We start from the raw sequence: 21240 nt of genomic DNA on the forward strand, positions 1-21240 counted from the left end.
TATATCAATATGAAAAGAAATGCAAATCCAACAAATCTAAGTCTTTAAAAAAACATTGAGAATATTTCTGTGTGTCTTTTATTTCTTCATCTGTGGTCCAAGATGTCTGGAGAAACGGAAGCAGCATTTTAGTTACAAACTAACTACAAATATTCTATCATTTTTCTGCATGTTTCTAGGTTAGTAATAAAATAAAGAGATTAAATATGTTCATCCTGACTCCAGTGAGTGCACATGCATGGCTCACCTTCATCCTGGTGTCAGTTATGTGACCGGCTGAGGAGACATCAGGTCAAAATCAGAAAGGTTTCTTGCAACCCAAACGCCGGCTGCAAACAATCCTAAATTGACCAGGAGGTTCCTGAAAAGACAAAACAAGTGTTGGCCTTATTATTCCTATTCACTAACTTCAACTTTTTAAAATGGAGAAACATGAGAATAAAGACTGAAAAACAGCAACTATGAATAGGTAAAAAGTAACACATCACTGCGATCGACAACCCAATTCTTCTGATAAACAGGAGCATAAAGTGTGGTATTTATGCCACAGGTACATTACATTAGTAGAGATGTAGACAACACATACAAAATTACATTATTGCAAAGGAAATAAGTTAATATAAATAAATGAAAGATAAAAAGAATAGAAGGGAGGGGGGTGTAATAATGTCTCATCATTGGATAATAAGCAGTTTCATCATTAGTTTTATCTGCTCCATTGTATAAGTATCCCATATTCTATCCATCCACAGATGATATGTAGCAGAGCCTGACCAATACCTATATATATATATATATATTTATTTTTATTTTTTAATTAAATATCCAATGTATGAATAAAGGGTTATCTTATCTGCTGATAAATTAAATAATTACATTGATATACACATTTAACTTTACTGAAAATTATTAAATTAATCCATCACTCTTTTTTCCCCAAAACCATAAACCTTAAACATCCTCCAGTCCATCTTCAGAAAATGTCTCTGGGGTCACCAGAAATGTGTGATATCAAAATGGGGTCACAACCTAAAGAAGGTTGAGAAGCACTGCTCGAGCGTGGGAACTCAGTTGTGTGAATGAGCTGACAGTTATAAAGCAATTTGGAACTCTTTTGTCATAAAAGCACTATTTAAATCTAGGCCATTTTAACATTTATAATTTACTCACAATTCACCAAAAATTGCCTGGCCCTGACCACTGCTGCGCAGCAGCTATAATTCTTCCTTTTGCCAACTCTTTCCTGCTCTATGACCAAAGAAGTGAACTCTTACTCTCATATTAGTGTAACAATGCACTCTAAACCTGAAAGCAGAATTTTATTTTTAGATTGCACTTTAATTGCTTTATCTGGAATTCGAAGATAAAAACTGCCTTTTTAACTTTAGTTTGTTTTGGTTATTAATTCTGGAAAATGGATGTAAACTATTTCTCATTTTCTTCTGTATTATCTCAGCGACAAAATGCTCCATATCTTTTCTCAGTCCAAGTCCTTTTCTTGCAGGTGAAGATAGTTTAGAATTAATTGATAAGAGTAGTGGTTCCCAACTTTTTTTTGGATTGTAACCCTATTATAATATCACAAATTAAATTTTCCTTCTACAATTACTTTTTAATCATGTTTATTATACTGTGTCACAAACACTGACTAGACAAGATAAGTGATTTAAAAAAAAAATATATATATATATATATATATAATATTATTTATTCAATATATTTAATTTTACCATCTATGTTACATTATATAGTATAATATTTTGGATTTATATTTGGAAAGTGAAAATACAGAATACAGTTGTTTAAGATTGTGGTGTTTCTTTTTTAAATATTTTCTATTTTTTCCTTGTACATATATATCTATTACTTTTTCAATTATTCTAATTATACTTTTCTTTTATTTATCTATTTGTTTGGTTTTGTTTGTTTTTTCTTGTGTTATCCAGTGTGGACAGCAAGGTATGAATTTCATTGTACAGGGAAACATGTTTCTTTAATAAACACTTTTAATCTTTGGGGCCTGTACTACGAGGCTAGATTACCTCTTAACTTAAATTAATTACTATACATTCCAGGCGACCCCACATGCGGTTACGGCCCCAATGTTGAATAACACTGGATTACAGGCTATATTTCATTGAATGTCAAGCACTTTTTTAACAATCTGACACCAGGCCTTTATTTTGGAAATCAGAATAATAATACAACGGAAGTGGCTATCTGTACGTAGCCGTATAGATATACCAACATTCTATGAAGTGGATTTGAATTTCTTGCCACCGTGAATTCGTACGTGTATCCCTTGTTCAGCCATTTTTAATGTACGGAATGGTCACATTACTTCCGGTAACATCATAAGCAACGTGCGAATAGCACCGGGGGTTGTCCGTAAGACTACGTACGTATAGTCACGTTGTAATAAATCCGTCCCCTATAACATAACTGATAGATTACAATCCACCGACTAAGTGTCACTTATTTATTTCTCATGGAATTAGCAACCTGGCTCCCCACGCACCGCGTGTTAGCATTTAGCTAACAATCCCACACCGCTCAGTAGAGTTCTAACCTCCTGAAATCGTTTCTGTCCGTAGCGAAGTGACAAGCCGAGCTGATCCAGTCCATTACACTGGAGGGAGAGCTCTTCTTAGCACTGGGTGCGCTCATTTCTGTCCTCCTGGACCTGTCCAAACCACAGCACGAAAAGGGTCACACGGACAAGAAGGATGCGTCGAGCGGATATGACGCACATATTAAGCGCCGGGCAGAGAAACCATAGTGGATCGTTACATAATCAAAGATGTCCGCGACAAGGTACCGGCGGTTCCTGAAGTTGTGCGAGGAATGGCCGCGGGACGAGACCAAGATAGGACGGGACCTGGGCACGTATCTGCGACAGAGAGTCGCGTCTGCTTTCCGTGAGGGTGAAAACACTCAGGTAGGGAAGGAGTTTAAGCTGGACCAGATAAACAGGGATACCCCACGACCTTCTCTGTCCTAACGGTGTTGAAACAACATAACATAACGTTTGCAGCGTGTGTGGGAACCTTAATTCTACTCTTTACACACACAAGAGCACGGACTTATTAAAATGTCTCAAGTTCAACATTTTATTTGCGATGTATTTTATCACTGTATTGAATTAAATTGTAATGATCACAATGCTCTTTGCCTACCATAAGGTTTTCAACTTTTTTTATGCCATTCATTGAAAAAAAAAGAAAAAAGAAATCCCGACACACCACCAACCGAAAATGTAAAAAATATATAACTTTGTAGCCGATATTAACAATATACAGTCATTCTTATCATAGTGTCTGGAATAGGAATCAAATAAACACAAATATTTTTTTTAATGATCTTTAATATATGTTCTTTCTAATAAATAGTTCAATTAGTTTTTTTTTAATAGGAATCAAATGAACAAAAAAAAACAACCACATTTTTCATATTTATTTTGTTGGCAGAAGATGGATGGATGGATATATGGAAATTAAAAAGAAATGTGTAATTTTATCAAAGCGTCGAATATAAAACAAAACAATAAATAAGATTAGAACTACAATTGAACTTTATTCTGTTAAATACACCTTTGTTTTATATAATGTATATTTTATATTATATTTATCTAATATACACTACCAGTCAAAAGTTTTAGAACACCCTATTATTTCCAGTTATTTATTGCAATTCAAGTCGTGCAAAGTTCAATGAATAGCTTGAAATGATATCAAGGTAAATACCTTTATTTATATATATATATATATAAAAAGGTTTGGTTACCCAAAAAAAACTGAAAAATAATTTACATTTCAGAATTATACAAATAAACCTTTTTCAGGGAACACAAAGTAGGTTAACAATTTAAAGCTGTTCTTCAGCAATGAAGGTTGAATCAGCCTTGGAAGCTGGTGCTACTAATTCCTACAGGTGTTCCAACTTTTCTTGGTTACTTCCAACCCTCTTTGTCTGCATAAAAGCAGTGTTGGAACACACTGTGGTACCAGACCCTCATGAGCATCAGGTGAACAGTATTGTTCATGGATTCCATCATTTTTTTTTCAGCTCAAATTGCTTATTTGTTCTATGCTTTTATTTCAGAGTGCAATTACACAATAAACTGAATAATTTTCAGTAAAAAAAATGGGAAAAGTGTTGTGTTCTAAAACTTTTGACTGGTAGTGTATATATAAATGTATTATTATTATTATTAGTAAATAAATTTACATCAGATTGGACCATTCTATCATGGAAATAACTAAAAAACAATTACAATTTAGTTAAAAAAAACTGTCCATGGGAGTAAATTAATAAAGCTTAAAGGAGCTATTTTTAAACATGTAGTACTTTATTAATTGCTCAAAAATGTATACATTTTGCAAGAGAATAGAATCCAGGCAGTGGGAATTTTTCATTTGTATCTTTTTTTGTGCTACACTTCTGCCATTTAACCAAGGGAAGAACTTAAAGGGGGGGGTATCATGTTTTTTTCAGGCACATATACCATTCTATAGCATACTCAAATAACTATGCTTCCCTTTTTTTTTTTTTTGGGAAAATGCAGCAAATATTAAAAAAAACTTAAATTAAATTAAATTAAATTAAATTAAATTAAATTAAATTAAAAAAAAACTTAAAAGAAATTTCCCTCTGTAGCACACGGTTCATGACGCTTCAATGTCTCATTAAGAAACTCCAAGCTTGTCTGACGCGTCCAATGAACATTCCTCCTTCAGTACTCATACAAACATGCATGGATGTTGTTTACTTCTGTTTTTCTGTGTGCTGTATTTGGCTACTTTCTACATTTTTACATCGCTACAATACATTAGAACAGGGGTGCTGGACTCCAGTCCTTGAGGGCCGGATTCCTGAGACTTTTGTGTTCCTGCTCACCCGCAGCTGGTTGAAACCAATGTGTTGTAATCAAGCTTTGCAGAAGAATGATAACAAGCCATTCAGGGTTTCTTACAAAAGTATTTCAAATAAGTAAATGAAGAGGCAAAATCTGCGGAGGCGGGTTCTCTGGGCTGAACTAAGGAAGAGAACATAGGAGGGGGAGGGGCTCTGCTGTGGAGCGGTCGGCGGTAACTCGGCTGGTGATGAAAGGTTAGAGACATCTCTCGGAGGTGAGGGCGTTCCTCGGAGGACTCAGGCGTATTTACACCTGAAATGGCTGCTGTCAGAGTTTTTAAAGATTACTGAAACATACATGAATGAGCCAAGGCAACACTCCCGGTATGTTTTTAATGAGATAATGACATAGTAACAAGGGCCGCAGGTCCGGTGTTATGCTAAGGCTAAGGAAACAACCACACAAGCCACCTCTACCGAGCCTGTATCTCTCCAATGCCAGATCCCTAGTGCATAAAATGGATGACTTGATACCACAACTTGCTGGAAATCGCTATGTTTGTGAATGCTGTGTTCTGATTATCACGGAAACCTGGCTTCATCCGGGAATACCTGATGCTAGCCTTCGTCTAAGCCCTTAGACGTAGGGCTAGGCCCACCACTTAGACTGTTAAAACATGGACTGGAAACGTACTCCTCAAACTACAGGACTGCTTTGAACAGACAGACTGGGACTTATTTGCACATCAGGACTTGGAGACATTCACATGAACGGTACTGGACTATATCCAGTTCTGCATTGGGAATGTGACTGTGGACAAAAACATCTGGGTTTTTTCAAATCAAAAACCCTGGATGACCAGCCAGGTCTGCACACTCCTCAGGGCCCGCGATGCTGCCTACAGGTCAGGAGACGGAGCTCTGTACAGAGCTGCTCGAGCTGACCTGAAAAGAGGAACAAAAAGAGCCAAGGCAGACCACAGGATGCGCATAGAGTCCCACCTGTCCAGCATCAACACACAGGAAGTGTGGCGGGGAATAAAAGACATCACAAATCTCAGAGGCTGTGATGGGTACACAGAAGACCTGAGCATGACACTGGCTGAGAAGTTAAACTGGTTCTTCGCTCACTTTGAAACACCTCAGCAGTACTCATCTGCTCCAGCCCTGCCCCCTCCCCTATCTGGCTCCTGCACCACTCCATTCACTGTACAGGAACACAATGTCAGGCGGGTGCTTCTGACAGTGAACCCGATGAAAGCTGCTGGCCAAGACGGAGTACCTGGCAAGGTGCTCAGAGCATGTGCCTACCAGCTCGCCCCCACCTTTACCAGGATCTTCAACCTCTCCCTGGCCCAGGCAGTCATACCGCCGTGCCTAAAATCAGCCACAATAATCCCAGTACCCAAGAAGTCCCCCACCAGCCTGAACGATTACAGCCCAGTGGCCCTCATTCCGGTAATCATGAAGTGCTTTGAGAGACTGGTCCTTCAGCACATTAAGGACTATCTCCCCCCAGACTTCGACACACACCAGTTTGCATATCGTGCGAACAGATCCACAGAGGATGCCATTTCTGTAGCTCTGCACTCTGCACTGAACCATCTGGAGCAGCGGCAGAGCTACATTCGGATGCTCTTTGTGGATTACAGTTCAGCCTTTAACGCAATAATTCCGGACAGACTCATCACTAAACTGAACACTCTCGGCCTTCCCCCTCTCACATGTGCCTGGATAAATGACTTTTTAACCAACCGACCCCAGAATGTGAAACTTGGCCCCCACCTCTCCTCTACCCGTATGCTGAGCATTGGCTCCCCACAGGGCTGTGTGCTGAGCCCCCTCCTGTACTGCCTCTACACCTACGACTGCAGTTCGGCCCACAATGACAATCTCATCGTCAAGTTTGCCGACGACACTACAGTGGTCAGACTCATTTCTAAGGACGATGAGACGTCCTACAGAGAGGAGGTCCTGAAGTTGGCAGCCTGGTGTTCAGAGAATAACCTCTCTCTGAACACCAAGAAAACCAGAGAGATCATCATGGACTTCAGGAAGCACAGCACATACCCAGCCCCCCTATACATCAACGGTGAGTGCGTGGAGAGGGTCCATACCTTCAGGTTTCTTGGTGTCCTCATCTCCGCGGATATGTCCTGGTCAGAAAACATCACGGCAGTCTGCAAGAAGGCTCAGCAGTGGCTACACTTCTTGAGAGTTCTCAGGAGGTACAAATTAAATTCCAACCTACTGCTGATCTTCTACCGCTCAGCCATCGAGAGCCTGCTGACGTACTGTATCACAGTATGGTACGGCAGCACAGAAAATAATTGGCTGCCCTCTCCCCTCCCTGATGGACGTTTGCACCTCCCGCTGTCTCAACAAAGCTAAAACCATCACCAAAGACTGCTGCCACCCTGGCTTTGACCTGTTTGACCTGTTGCCCTCAGGGAAGCGCTACAGGTGCATTAAGGCCACTACAAACAGACTCAAAAACAGCTTTTTTCCAAAAGCAATACCCACTCTGAGTTATCATATGCGCTGATCTCATATTTATACCCACGGACTCTGCTCAGCCACTTAAAAAAAAAAAAAAAAAAAAAATGCTATATACCGGACACTGTATATAGCAATGTAGTTGTTTATTTATTTATTTATCTTATTTTTTATTTTATTTCTTAATACAAAATGTACATACTGTTCACTTTACCTCCTTTCCTGTACTATTTATTATGTCCTATGTTATATTGTTTATTTGTTTACTTTATTTCTTGCACTGCTGCTAGAGTTGGCTGTTTTAATCTCATGGTACATGTGTACATTGACAATGAAGGCATTCAATTCAATATAAATCTTGAAAAAGTTGATTTTACATAATACCCCCCCTTTAAAGTATGCTTCAGATATCCTCATATTATTCAACCAAGTGTTCCATTCAGCCTATATATCATACGGTATATTAAAGAGGTTCTTTTGTGTTGTTCAAGTAGGCAATAAGAAAACTGCAATCTGATAGAATAGTGAAAACCACTTCACTTGCCCTCTTTTTATTTTTCTCTTGTTGAGTCCGAAACAAAGCACATGTATCTTATGAATTCCTGGTTTTCCATGATGGATAGCCAGGTCCTCTTTGGATAAGGAACACACAGTGGAAGTGTTCTTCAAACCTATTTTGATCCCTTGACTTTTGATGTAGTCTTATATAATGAACTGTTGCACACCACCTCACAACAAGCCTTTAGTTTTGAACAGATTGCTTGCACCACTTCAGCACACGGCGGTATAATATGTCATACATATTAATCTCTTCTTGTGAAATAGGCTTGCTTTCAGGTGCTGCGTGTTATGCAGCAAAATTAATTAATGGACAAACTTGAAATTGATTGGTTCCATGAACTGGCCTCCACAAGAACATTTGAGTACCACATTCCTTTCCTGTCACCTTTTTTAACAAACATTGACAAATACTTGTTTGTTTATGAACTGCTGTGATGCATACTGCAATGCTATTTTTTTTTAATATAAATATGTATTTTTTTGTTTTCCCACCAGATCTCAGATCCAGAGAAGTGTGACCAGATGTATGAAAGTTTGGCTCGTATTAATGGAAACGTTTACAGACAGCGAGTAAGTCACAGCCTTCTCTGTGAGTCTGCCTAGAGCCTCTTAAATGCTCCCAAATAAACAATGCACACAAGATCAAATGTAATGAACACTGTGTTAGCTACGATTGGGGATAGATATGTCCTAAGACAATAGTGCAGGGTTTACGCAAGTGTTTGGTCATCATTATGTCAAAGAAGTTACTCTGGTGTTCCTCCACCTAAAAGAAAAACCAACCTAAAGTCTGAATATCAACAGAAACGTGTGTTCAGATGAGTTTTGTTTTTTTAAAAGCAGGAATTTTCATGTTTTTTGAGGTTTTAAAGAGCGGACTTTGTTCTTTTATTGATTTACCAACTGAAATGAAAGTACTGTAGAATGTCACTTTACATGCACATCCCTCCTGGTGTTCCTCTGAGAAGGTGAGGTACAAATCCACAAAATGTGTTTAAATATGTGAGCAACAAGCAACAAACCGTTGGTACCCCTAAACACCCCAAAAAGTTCTGTGTATCCTGCATAGGGTTATCCTGATTAGAGCCTAACCAATATTGTTTTTTTTTTCCATTTTTTTTTTTTTAATAACCGATTTATCAGCGATATTTGAATAACATTGAATGTACAAACATTTTTCTAGTACCTAAAATATGATTCAAGACAAAGGAGTGGAACTCTAATAAATTAAAATAAGTAGGTCAATTTGAAACAGTAACCATGAATAGATTAAGAAAGGAGAGAAGAACTATAATTTCCCAACAGCTTTTTGATTGTACATTGTAGACTGTGGATCATACTGGCATGTACTTTAACAGGCACATCTAAAATAATTAGAATATCATTAAAAAGGTTAATAGTTTTTGTCAGTCATTTCAGAAAGGGAAACTCATATTATGGGAGGAAATGTTTCAAGTCTTTATTTCTTGAAATTTTGATAATTAAGGCCAACTCATCTTCTTTTCCAGTTTCCTCGAGCGAAAGATACAAGCTTTACTGGAGTCACGGCAGAAGAGTGCAAACTGCTTTTGTCAGGTTCGACCTCACAGATTCTCCCACTTTGTCAAAGAAATATCTTATATATCCTACTTTGCAGGGAACATGCAGCAGACAGACGAGGACAAAAAGGGTTTGTGGACGACGCTAATGGAACGCTTCTCCTCCAAACCAGCAGAGGATGCTCCGGAGAAGTCAACAGAAAAATAGCTGATTTGTTTTTTTTGTATGTATAGAAATAAAAGTTTTGTGTTTGGTAAATTACAAAGCATATTTTCTTCCTTCCGGTGTTCATTGTTAAGCCTTGCAGAACACGGCAAATACATAAACTTTACACTTGCATAAGTCTGAAGCATTGGCTTAGATGGCACACAATAACATTCCATTCTCATGTAATTCATATTCTAAATTTAGTAAGTACAAGGTAAACCTCTTGCATAAAATAATGTTTGCATGGGTGATTTGAATGAACTAGATATACATGTTTTAGATAGGAGGAAACCACAGTACTGGAACTTCTTACTGTAAGGCAGATATGCTAAGCCAATAGCTCTCATCTTTTTTTGGATTGTGACCCAAAATTTCTTGCAACCCTAATGACATTTTATTTTTCTAGAATGAGTTTTTGATCATGTTGGTATACTGTATTACAAATATAAAGTAGTTAGGGTTAGCTTAGTTTTACTGCATTTAATTCTTTAGATTTATATCAATAGAATACAGCTGTTTAAGATTCCATGTTTTTTTTTAATTTGAAGAAAGAATAATCAATGATTTAATTTGAATTGGTAATTCTTTTTGTTTACCAATTCTGTAGAGTATTCTGGCTACCCCATTTTAAAATTCAGCTGACCCCAAAGTTGAGAAACCCTGTGCTGAGCACTCGACTACAGTGCTACCACTACCACATACATTTTTTCCCCCTTAATTACTTTATTCTACTGAGTGCCTATCAATCTTAAAGTTCTCAGTTATTAGGACAACTTTTAGCTTGAAAGGCAGGAAAAAGACATCTTGGAAATGTTCTCCAAAAAATTAAATAACTTTATTAAAGCTTATAACTAGAATAATCAGATGCAGTTAAGTCAAAAACAGAAACGCCTCTCAGCGATACCTAAAGATTGAGGTCCACTTAAAATTACCCATCTTTTTATTGGCGCACACACACATTTGTCAACATTACAGCACACAATGGCAGCCTAGGCTAGAGCCTCAAAAGTGATATGGTTTATTTTTTACACTGAAATGAATGCCTGTGAACGTGCCTAATTCAAAGTGCACAAATAAGTCCTCTATTCATTTTTCTCCGAAGGGTTGTCTCTCCATATGCGGTAGTTGAGGGTGGTGGCAAGCACAGCCAGGCTAGGGTATGGTACCATGAGATAAGTAGCAGTCTGACTGATGCGATACCAACTCGCCATGGTGGCTCCTACGGTCCCGGTCAGAAGCAAGATTTCAAAAAAGGCCTGCAAGACAAGAACAGAGTGCGATTAATAGGGGTGTCCCTACTAATATCGAATATCAGTCCGATATCAGCCAGAAAACAAATATCAAATTTTATCAAACTGCATCTAAAACCTTCAATATATATTATATTTATTCAACTGTAGAATACTGTAGATATTATGTAGAACTTAGTAAAAATGCATGTAACCAATTAGTTAATAATAAATGGGTCAGTTTTTCTCATCCCTACTGTTGCTGACTATTGTTCTCTGATTGTGTAACATCACTTGATCAAGTATTCTAACATTCCACACTACAAAATAAGTAATAAAAGTATGTATGATTCATGCTGATATCGTATTGGATCGTATCGGCCAACACTCAAGGCCGCAATATCAGTATCGTATCGGAAGTGATCAAATTTATATCGGGACATCCCTAGTGATTAGGCATTTATATTCAATTGTGTATGGGGTTGTCTTTTTTTGTGTCTATGGTTTTGATGTTTTGTCAGTTTGTAGTAATTTTAGCTATTTATGTTGTCGATTTGTGCATTTTGGGATCACTTTCTGTATTTTTGTGGTTTTCTGTATTTTCCAGTCATTTTGCATGTCTTTGGAGCTGTTTTGTATTGTGTTGTTTGTATTTTTGTCATCAATTTGTTTAAGTGGTTGGTGTGTCTGTCTTTGTTGTCATTTTGGGTTTTATGAGTCATTTTGTGTATTTTTGTGTACTTTGTGCATTTTGCCATCTGTATGTTTTAGGAGTTATTTTGTTTATTATGTTGGGCTTTATATTCCTTCCAACTTCTTGAAACACATTTTTTGGGGATTTGTTTTTGGGGCCGCACAAAATTAGACCGAGGGCCACTATTGGCCCCCGGGCCGCCAGTTGCCTATGTCCGTACTACAGCATTTAAGTTAGATCGAACCAGTATTTGGTTTCTGCCAGTCAGACATTGACATGCTGATGGGACACCAGGTGGGTGTTGCACTTATTTAACATATTTAGGCAGCTACAGTTTAATTCAATGACCTTAACATAAGTCAACATGTGACATTGTGTCCTTGTTTCACTCTGACCTACAATTGAGGTTTATGGGAATCAAATTTAATTGCACTGGTAAATAATTAACTTCTAGCTTTTCTAACGTATTTCTTTGAACTCACGTACCCATTTCATTTTGTGAGCGCCAAAGAAAATTGGAGTCCAGGCCCAGTTCAGAGCCAGCTGGAGACCATAGAGTCCCAGTGGAACCACAGCGTCCTCAGTGAAACCTCCCAGCTCCTTCCACACCAGGTAGGAGCCGTACCTGTGAGGCAGCACACGCACGCACGCGCACACGCACGTGCACGCACACGCACACGCACACACACACACAATGAGCTGGACAGAAACTAAAAAATCTCCTCACAGTGACTGCAGCACTCATTTAAGCTGCTCACCCCATGCTCGTGTACAGACACGTCCATGCCACGGGAAACGCAGCGTTCGGTGGGCGCCATGATGGTTTCTTCAGAGTGGGGTACCAGGTCTTCACCTCTTTGCGAGTGATGTAACCACCATAGAGCCCACCGAGGTGTGGCAGGGCGGTCATTCCAATCATAGGCAGCCACATGATCTGATAAGAGTATGAGCATGTGATACAGCAGGATCAGCACACAACTGCAACTGTAAAACCAATTCAAACCAGACATCTTGTGAGTTAAACGGTTCCAGTGGAATACACTGTGTTATGCGACCAATGACTGAAGACAGGCTGTGTGCACTTAATAAAATATTGTTTTTTTTAGCCAATTGTGTATATGTATATATTCTGTTTTTCATTGTTTTTGTTGTGCAGTTGTTCTTTCTTGTAACATGTCTTTCCTCTTTCTATCTGTTCTGTGTACGGGCCCATGTACAGTATATTTTTGTTCATCTGCAGCTGAAACTCTGCAAATTTCCCCTTTGTGGGACTAATACTGTAAAGGTTATCTTTATCTGTAAGTGTTGCTTTGTGTCAGCCATTTAAAGAAGAAAATACCAGCCCTAGGAGGACATAGGGCTGCACTTATTAATCACACTTTAATCGTGATCACAATTTTGGTTGCCACGATTCAATAAATCTGATCATCTGTAATACTTACATTTAAAATATGGGCTCTGCACTGTGTAGTAATGTATTCATTTTATTAGCCTTTGGTACATTTCAACTTCTTGGGTTAATTTTTTTTAATTTTTTTTTAGTATAAATGTTATTTAAAGCTTAATTTTGCACTGTTAATTGTACACATTGTTTAAAAGTAGTGTAATAAAAACACAGATTTTTTCCCCCCTAACATAATAAATAATTGTGATTACAATATTGATCAAAAATAATCGTGATAATCATTTTGGCCATAATCGTGCAGCCCTAGGAGTACATACAGTTTCTATATAAAGGTCTACATTGTATGGATGGTGTAAACCAAGTTTAGTTATTGTGTGGGAACCACACAAGTATCACACACGCACTCATCCGCCCCAAATGTGGATTTGTTGGACCAGGTACTGGTTTTAATGCTCACATCTCCATCATTTACAATGGTTCTGTGAATGCAGAGCATATTCAGACATAGATCCACTACAATTAAATTCATTAAATTCTAATAATTTGACCAACAGGTGCTCTCTTCATCTAGCTAGCACTGTTAATAAAGAACAAGTGAGAGAGCTCAAATCATTGACCTGAGTTTGAGAGATTCAAGTTTATTTCCTTAACTATCAATAGTCACTTGTTATGGCTGTTTGGTATATAAAATATAGAGATTCAAGAGAGATTGATTTTTTTATTTCAGTAATACAGAAATTTACAATATTGCCTATGTCAAAAAAAAAACAATATATATATATATATATATATATATATATATATATATATATATATATATATTTATTATAGCTTGTTTTGTTTAAAAACACTTTACGTTTTAGGATTTGCTGCGTTCACTACTTCTCAGAACAGCATGAATAACACAGTTTGATGGATTGCTTGTGTTCCTAACCCAGACCTTCCACTTAATAAAACCACACCTCAGAACTCACTCACATATGCTGTCCCTTATAGGTGAAAAAGCCAAAAGTGGCACATATTGTGCAAATGTTTGTTAATAAATTGGCCCGTGAGGCATTTTGTATCTGCAAATTTAAACCTGCATTGTCTTTCTGGCCAGACTTTATTTGAATAAAATTTGAGATTTATATTGCATATCGCCATTTTGAGAACAAATATCGAGATATGAGTTTTGGTCCATATTGATGGAAGTCCGTTTTCGCCACTAAAAAAAAAAAAAATAACCACGGAAAGTCATAATTATGAGTATTTGCAGCTGTCTACCGACACTGACTGTGACTGTTCTTAATTACACTTTGAATAATAATTCATTCAAAACACATACTTTGGCTGTTTATTTAGAGTTCTTAGAATTCAATTTATGGTACATGGTGTAGAAAATAGTAGAAGTATAATAAATATTGCAAAAGTGTTTCCATCACATTTTGTGTTATTCTATTTTTTTTTTTTTTTCAAATTTACATTAAAAATAATTTTGTAAATATGAAAGTCATATTTAGGACTTTCTTTCTCATAATCAATTTACTAACTCATAATTACGACTTGCCATAACAATACGTATCACCCAACTATGTGATGCAACGTTCACTTTTACCGTGGGAGCAAATTATTATTATTATATTGGCAGTAAACATCAGGGTGAAAAAAAAAAGAAAGAAAAAGAAAACTCTAGCAGCACACTGACACAAGAGACAAACAAACAACACTAATGTGGGCGGGGTTGGAAACAATTAACGTTTAGGTTTTACAAGCGGAAATTAAAATAAATAAATAAATAAATTAGTTCACTATTGATTTGTGAGCAGTGGCTAGTTGAAGTTTAGCACAGCTCGTGTTGTGGATGTGTTCAGGTGAACCACGTACCTCTGCGAACGCTGTTTGTGTCGTAGCGTGGACTGAAGCTTCCCTGTCGGTGCTCAGTGGGCGGCTGCTGCTGCTGTTGCTAATGCTAATGCTGCTGCTAGCATGCGCTTGTGTTGTGACTGTTGGTCACACCTTTCCTATCGCTATGGTCACGCTCAGAGCCGTCTCTGGTCACGCTCGACGGCTCCGCGCGATGACGCAGCTGCGTGGTCGACGGTGATTGGCGCGCTCCGACAGTTGTGTAACTGGGTCCAAGGGTCAAATGGGGATCTTGGTTTCCTGCTCAGTTTTGGGAATTAGTTCATTATTGGCTGCTCACAAAAAATGTGTGATACATGGGTTTGATTATAGACCCTTTGATTGTTTTGTAAACATTGTGACGTATTTTGTTGTCGGGGCTTAGTCATTTATTTTTATTTTTATTTTTTTTACCAAATAATCCAGTTGCAGATATATAAAATTCACAAATTTAACAAAACTCTACAATATTTTTAGGGGCTTGTCGTTTTTCTTTATTTATATCACATGAATGCAGTCATTTTTAATTGCAAATTGTGGAAAGGACTCAATTTTTCCAGAAAATATTGCATTTTCTTACAAGCAATTTCACAAAATTCCTCTAAATTTTTAAGAGAAGATCATACAGAGATTGATATATAGATATACATATATATATTAAAAAAAAACTAGTGAACAACTGATGTTAAAATGGTTCTTTTCCCCCACCTACAATCTGTGGCCCACTTGAGATCAAACTGGTCCATATTTGGCACCGGAACAAAAATGAGTTTGACATCCCTGCCTAATGTGCTCACTTCCTACCCGTAAAACAGGAAAAACCAGCTAGAAACAGAAGATACACAAATGTCTCTATTAGCTAACTTTTTACACAGCTGCTGTAGTTTGTGGTCAATGTACTATTTGACATTTACTTTTATGAACACATTTTCAACATTTGCATGAAGACAAAAGTCTGGACAAAAATGATGGTACCCCTAGAAAAGATCAAAATGATTTGACCATAGTGGCATGTTAAACTGGTGTGTCATGTAATTAGCATCAAAGGTGTCTTCATGTTTGAAACCAGTCAGTCTGCCTATTTGAAGGGCGAAAAGCAAGACTGGAATTTACCAAAATGCATATGGACAAGCCACAAAACTTTTGGGAGAATGTCTTTTGGACAGATTAGTCAAAAATGTAATCTGTTCAATGTACAATGAAATCTCAATGCTGGTGTTTTTAATGACCTGGACGTGACTAAATATCTTTCTTTTATAACCTCAAAAAGATGACTAGATTTATTAACGTAATAAATAACCCTGATTCATGTCATAATCAATAACCCCGATACATTTAAGCTACAAGCATGATCATGGTTCCCTACTTCCAGGACTGCTCTGGATGCCAAAGACATCTTCAGAGTCCAGGAGTGGTGATATGTGATGTGTTGTTGCGATAGTAATCATGCTTAGTATGCTCATACCCTCCAACCCCCTTCTTTCTTCACCATTTGCTGGTCTTGGATAACTAACATGGGGTGACATCCAGGGCCTTTGTTCTCTTCTGATTCCTGTTCTTAGAATCATTATCTTCACCTCTCTTCGACTCCTTTTTTTTAGTCCCCCCAATAATGATTCTACATACGCATTCTGACATCAGTGTAAAGAATCTGACACCGGTGACCCTGTGATTACCGGCTTGCTTTCATAACCGTTACATCACCATTACCCATTTTCATAACTAATATGTTAGACATGGAACAAGACCTTGTGAATTAGGTATTTCTCATATTGTGTTGAAGTTATATTATTATTTATATTTTGCAGGAAAACCATCCTGTTTGACCAAACTCATCCCGATTGGGCCCATCACATAAGTTGTGGTGAGATGTCTAACTATGGGATATACGCCTCTGCATTTATATCTCAGAAGCCCTTATATCATTATGCCAAACCTGATTGGTTGGTGAAATGTATTCATCCGCTGCAGGTAGTCCTGCCTACTATAAGTAGAGTGGAGGGGGGGATACAGTGCCATTCAAATAAGCAAACCTCTTCTCACTCGGTCAGCAAGAAGGGCTGTCTGGTGAGACATCTCTTTCATATTACTCATAGAACCGGGGTTATGTAAATAACCTAAAGTTTTCTCTTTACTATGTGAGCATGACATCAGGCAAATTCTGTTCTGCATCTGTTCTACATCTAGTGGCCACAAAACCCTATTATGTCCCACTAAAACAGAACAGCACTTAAGCTGCCTCTTATCCCTCTACACAGTTTGTATGTTCTCCTTGAGTATGAATTTACTCCATATATTCCACTTGCTCCCATAGCCTTAAAAACATGTACAGCTTTCTTGACGATATCACTTGTGCAATTTAAGTGTATTTTGGATCATTTAGTTTACAAATTTATCGTTTTTCCATTTCAACAGTTTTTTTGAGTATTTGCATAGTTACATTTGTAAAAAGATTTGGTCTAAGGTTAATAAGACGCACCAATCTCACCTGGGCCATCAGTGTGGGATGTTGAGCATTTCATTTGAAATTAGGCTTGTACAGATTATAGACTTTCCATTGCTTTCCATACTCCTCAGACTCACAAAAACACAATGCTTTAAGTTTTTTGTATCTCACTCTCAACATGAGATCCAAAAGCTCCAAAGTGAAATCACAATTTACAATTTTACATCAGTCTCTAATAATATGACACATCCCACTAAAGTAGCTATGGGGGGTGATCATAGAAGCGGATTTAGATCCGACAAGGAAGAACATTTCTATCAAATGATCACAGAGAGTGAGAGAGAGAGTAAAGCTAAACCTCCACCAGATCAAGTGTGATCAAGCAACTAAACTAGACTAAAGCAACTAAATGTTTGTATTGCTAATGCCCTCAAGTGGTATAAAAACTAACAGCAGGTTAAATCTTGCATCAGAGTTTAACATTCTTCTGTTTTTAACCAGGTACTTCTTAGCTGATTCATAGTATGCACAGTGCTGTTCGAAAACCCTGATGATACGCATGCACCTGATCTGCCACTTTTTTTCTTCACATTTTCATACCAAATCTTGCAAAGACCCTCAGATGTTTCTTTAGCCATCCTCCCAGGTGGTTAAATTCATACTATCCTAGCAGCATGTCTCTGTCCATGGGTTCGAGCAGTAGGCGGCTCGAGGCGACATTAACCCTTGCCTGCTTAAGTTATAGTGTGGCAAGTTATCATTACCCCTCTAAATTTTTACTTTTCCAACATGGCGAGTCCAAAGAAATTCAACTTATTTATAGCTCGGACAGAACAGAACCAGTGGGCCCAGTTCAACCGAACAGCTGTTTGTATACCGACTCTGAGAGCAGGTTTTCAGACCTATAAGTCCTGCTGTTAGCATCTGCTATATCTTGGGACGCACTTGTTTTGTTTAGTCGGTCAGTGCTGCCGGAACTAATGCAGTGGTCCTTGGCCAGATGTGCCACAGACCTCTTTAATACCGCTCATTTCATCAGCGGATTGAAGAGCGAAGCGAGGTGTGCCTGCCTTCCATACTTTCATACCGCACATTTCTGTCCGTAGACAGGGGTCGGTGGATGGAGAAGGGAGTGTGTGTGTCTCACTTCTGCAATGCACCCGTGAATGATTCAAGTGCCAGAGGGAAACGCACTTGCATCCCAGCCTTTTTTTTGCGTTGACTCAGGGGTTTAGGTCAGTGCATAGACCAGTACCGATTCAGGGCCGGTGGTGGGAAACTTTGAATTCAAGCACTTTTTTCAGTTAGACTTTGATGAATTAGATTGGTAATCTTTTGTCTGCTGAATAATTTATATGAAAAAAAGATGACAATTATATTACAAGGGGATACTTTCAACTACTTTTTTTTTTTTTTTCACAGTTTTTGCTTATACATTGTAATATAATGACCCTTTTTCATTTCTTATAAAGACGGCTTTTAGAATTGATTAACCTATAGCTTTGAATTTGGAGGAACATTTATTGGTTTCAGTAAATAGAAATTAATTCATTGACATCATGTTGCTGGAAATAAACGACCTCATTTAAACTGTGGAAGAGAATAACAAAGGCAGTGTTAAGACACTGTTTCAGCATTGGAACGTCTCGGGCTGAGATTTGAATGAAATTCTCAGTAACTAACTTAACCAATGCCTAAGATGGTCTAAATGAAAATGTACTCACCCACAACCTAAAAGCGTAAATCCCTGCTATTTGATCAAGATAATGCTTTAAATTTTGGTCAAGAAAAAGTTGATGAGTCAGGCTAGCGAGTGAGGCACGGCACTGTCACAACATGTCTGCTACAGGTGGGTTGTCAGTGATTTCTACTTAGACTGAAAGTGCTCTGGCAATGGCATTAAAGTTTGTTTGTGATCTGGCTGAGACGTATAGGCTTATACTTATTTCTGTTTCATACTTGCATAAGCTGCAGAAGGAAGTAAAGAGTGAAGGGGGTGGGGAGGTTGGCAGTTGGGTGATATAATGGTTATATACTTAATACATAACATACAAATGTTATAAGCATTTTTACCTAACCATCTATTATAGGATAAGAAATTATATTTTAAGTAACTGTAATAAATGAAAAAACACCTTTGGTTACGTACCGTAAGTAGTTCAATGCTTTAATTATTTTTGCCCTTCAGAACCGCGTATGACTTGATTTCCCTTGATGGCTTCTTATCTTATTTAAGTGTAAGATTACCTGTTAACTACTTCCTAAGTGGCAGGAGAGGTGGAGGTAGTTCCTGCCAGCGTTTCTGATACGGCTGTGGCCATATTTTTGTATTGTTGTTTTGGAATGGAGTCACTGTTCTATTGTGTGAGTGGATCTTTGTTTGTGCACAGGTGTTGGTGATCCACGTAGGCTGATACATCCTCCACAACTTTAGAAAGCAGCCTGCAGTTCATGTGGAGGAACCTCACTGACAGCAGCAATATATTATTATTCCCAGTCACCAAAGCCTCAAGATTTATTTCAAGATTTTTCTTGGACCTTGATTAGTGAGGTTAGCCATTTTGTGATTAGTTTTAGTAATGATGGTGAGATGAAGCCTCATGATGCGTCATACCACTTGAGTCAATTAACACTTTACTTGAAGTTTTACACATAAAGGCTGATATTACGCTGTCATTATTATGACATAACACTTGTCATTATTAGTATGAATAAGGAGTCATAAATGTATCATTAAGTGTCGTTTGTTACCCTAACCATAACCCCCTACCTAAACCTAGGTCCCACCACCTAACCCAAAAAATGCCAACATAGCTCCAAAGGTGTCGTAATTTAGCGAAAAGTTTCATAATTTAGCAAAGGACACTTAATGACAGCGTAATGACACCTTATTCATGCTAATGACAGATAATGACAGCGTAATGTCAGCCTTATGTTTAAAACTTTAAGTAGCGTTACCAAATGTATATAATAAAAATAACTTTCAATGTACACAAGTAGTTCCAACAGGATTTGAACATAGCTCTTCCAGTCCTCCAATGGTTTTTGGCAAGTGGCAAGAGCTTGTTGAAAGAGGTCAATGAGGATGCATGTGTAACTTGGACAATTGTGTACAGGCCAGGGGGAGATTTTATGCAGAAACAATAATGCCAACACAATAATGCCAACATTCTTTTTTTTTCTGGGAAAAAAACCTAAAAATACTGTACTATTTTCCTTTTATTTTTCATTGTCAAAAGAATCCCTTGATAAACTATTCAAAACAATGCAATTTAACTAAAAATAAATCTTGAATGAAATAAATAAAGCCTATTAATTTAAATTCTGGTTCTATAGTAAACAATGCAAAACTGCATAATAGTTTCTTTTCTTTTTAAAAGTGCAACTGAAAATGCATTTTGTGCCTTAACAATTGGACTTTAAAAAAAAAACAAAACAAGAAAAAAACAGTCATTGCCCTGTATTTATGTCAGATATTTGTTTGGACCAGCAGAGGGCGCTGATAACCCAGTGTTCGGTTGGGATGCAGATATTCTCTGCAGTGAAGAAGAGATGCTATGCTAGCAGACAGAGCTAATAGAAAAACGTGACTTTTACAGATATTCACGTAATATTACAGATATTCTTTCGGTGCTAAAGGGGTAAGGAATCATTTATGGACATGTTTAAGAGTAGAAGGTGGCCAGAAAGAAAGTAGTAGTAGATTCCCCCCGCCGCCTCAGCATTTGGACAAGAAAATCGATATCAACCGTGATACCTATGAATCAATTTTTAACTGCCTTACGATGAATCGTTACATCCCTACAAAAGGATAATTATAATCATCAGTTTGAGACATAATAATCAGTGTATATATTTGTTTCAATTTCATTAAATATTGAGTAAGTATTGATATATAAATATTTATTTTAACCTGTTACGTTAT

The 21240-nt window shown here is 37.6% G+C and overlaps 3 protein-coding genes across 4 annotated transcripts; 1 reads left to right on the plus strand and 2 right to left on the minus strand.

The window, feature by feature from the left end:
- Positions 1-55: 55 nt before the first annotated feature.
- Positions 56-2755, minus strand: tomm6 (translocase of outer mitochondrial membrane 6 homolog (yeast)). The gene is made up of 3 exons (XM_028448093.1): positions 2570-2755; positions 248-361; positions 56-106 (listed from the first exon to the last, which is right to left on the minus strand). Exons 1-2 carry the CDS (start codon positions 2665-2667, stop codon positions 265-267), a joined length of 195 nt encoding a protein of 64 aa, XP_028303894.1. The 5' UTR covers positions 2668-2755; the 3' UTR covers positions 56-106; positions 248-264.
- Positions 2746-9711, plus strand: uqcc2 (ubiquinol-cytochrome c reductase complex assembly factor 2). The gene is made up of 4 exons (XM_028448092.1): positions 2746-2938; positions 8407-8481; positions 9420-9486; positions 9548-9711. Exons 1-4 carry the CDS (start codon positions 2801-2803, stop codon positions 9655-9657), a joined length of 390 nt encoding a protein of 129 aa, XP_028303893.1. The 5' UTR covers positions 2746-2800; the 3' UTR covers positions 9658-9711.
- Positions 9712-10476: 765 nt separating this feature from the next.
- tspo (translocator protein) lies at positions 10477-15070 on the minus strand. Of its 2 annotated transcripts, none has more exons than XM_028448090.1 (4): positions 14852-15070; positions 12339-12564; positions 12067-12205; positions 10477-10913 (listed from the first exon to the last, which is right to left on the minus strand). In XM_028448090.1, exons 2-4 carry the CDS (start codon positions 12509-12511, stop codon positions 10740-10742), a joined length of 486 nt encoding a protein of 161 aa, XP_028303891.1. In that variant the 5' UTR covers positions 12512-12564; positions 14852-15070; the 3' UTR covers positions 10477-10739. The 2 variants fall into 2 exon arrangements, with proteins under 2 accessions (XP_028303891.1, XP_028303892.1); XM_028448091.1 differs by having other exon boundaries at positions 12339-12514; positions 14852-15069.
- Between the last annotated feature and the right edge of the window lie 6170 nt (positions 15071-21240).

This window comes from Gouania willdenowi, chromosome 5 (assembly GCF_900634775.1).
Source record: "Gouania willdenowi chromosome 5, fGouWil2.1, whole genome shotgun sequence".
NCBI lineage: Eukaryota > Metazoa > Chordata > Actinopteri > Blenniiformes > Gobiesocidae > Gouania > Gouania willdenowi.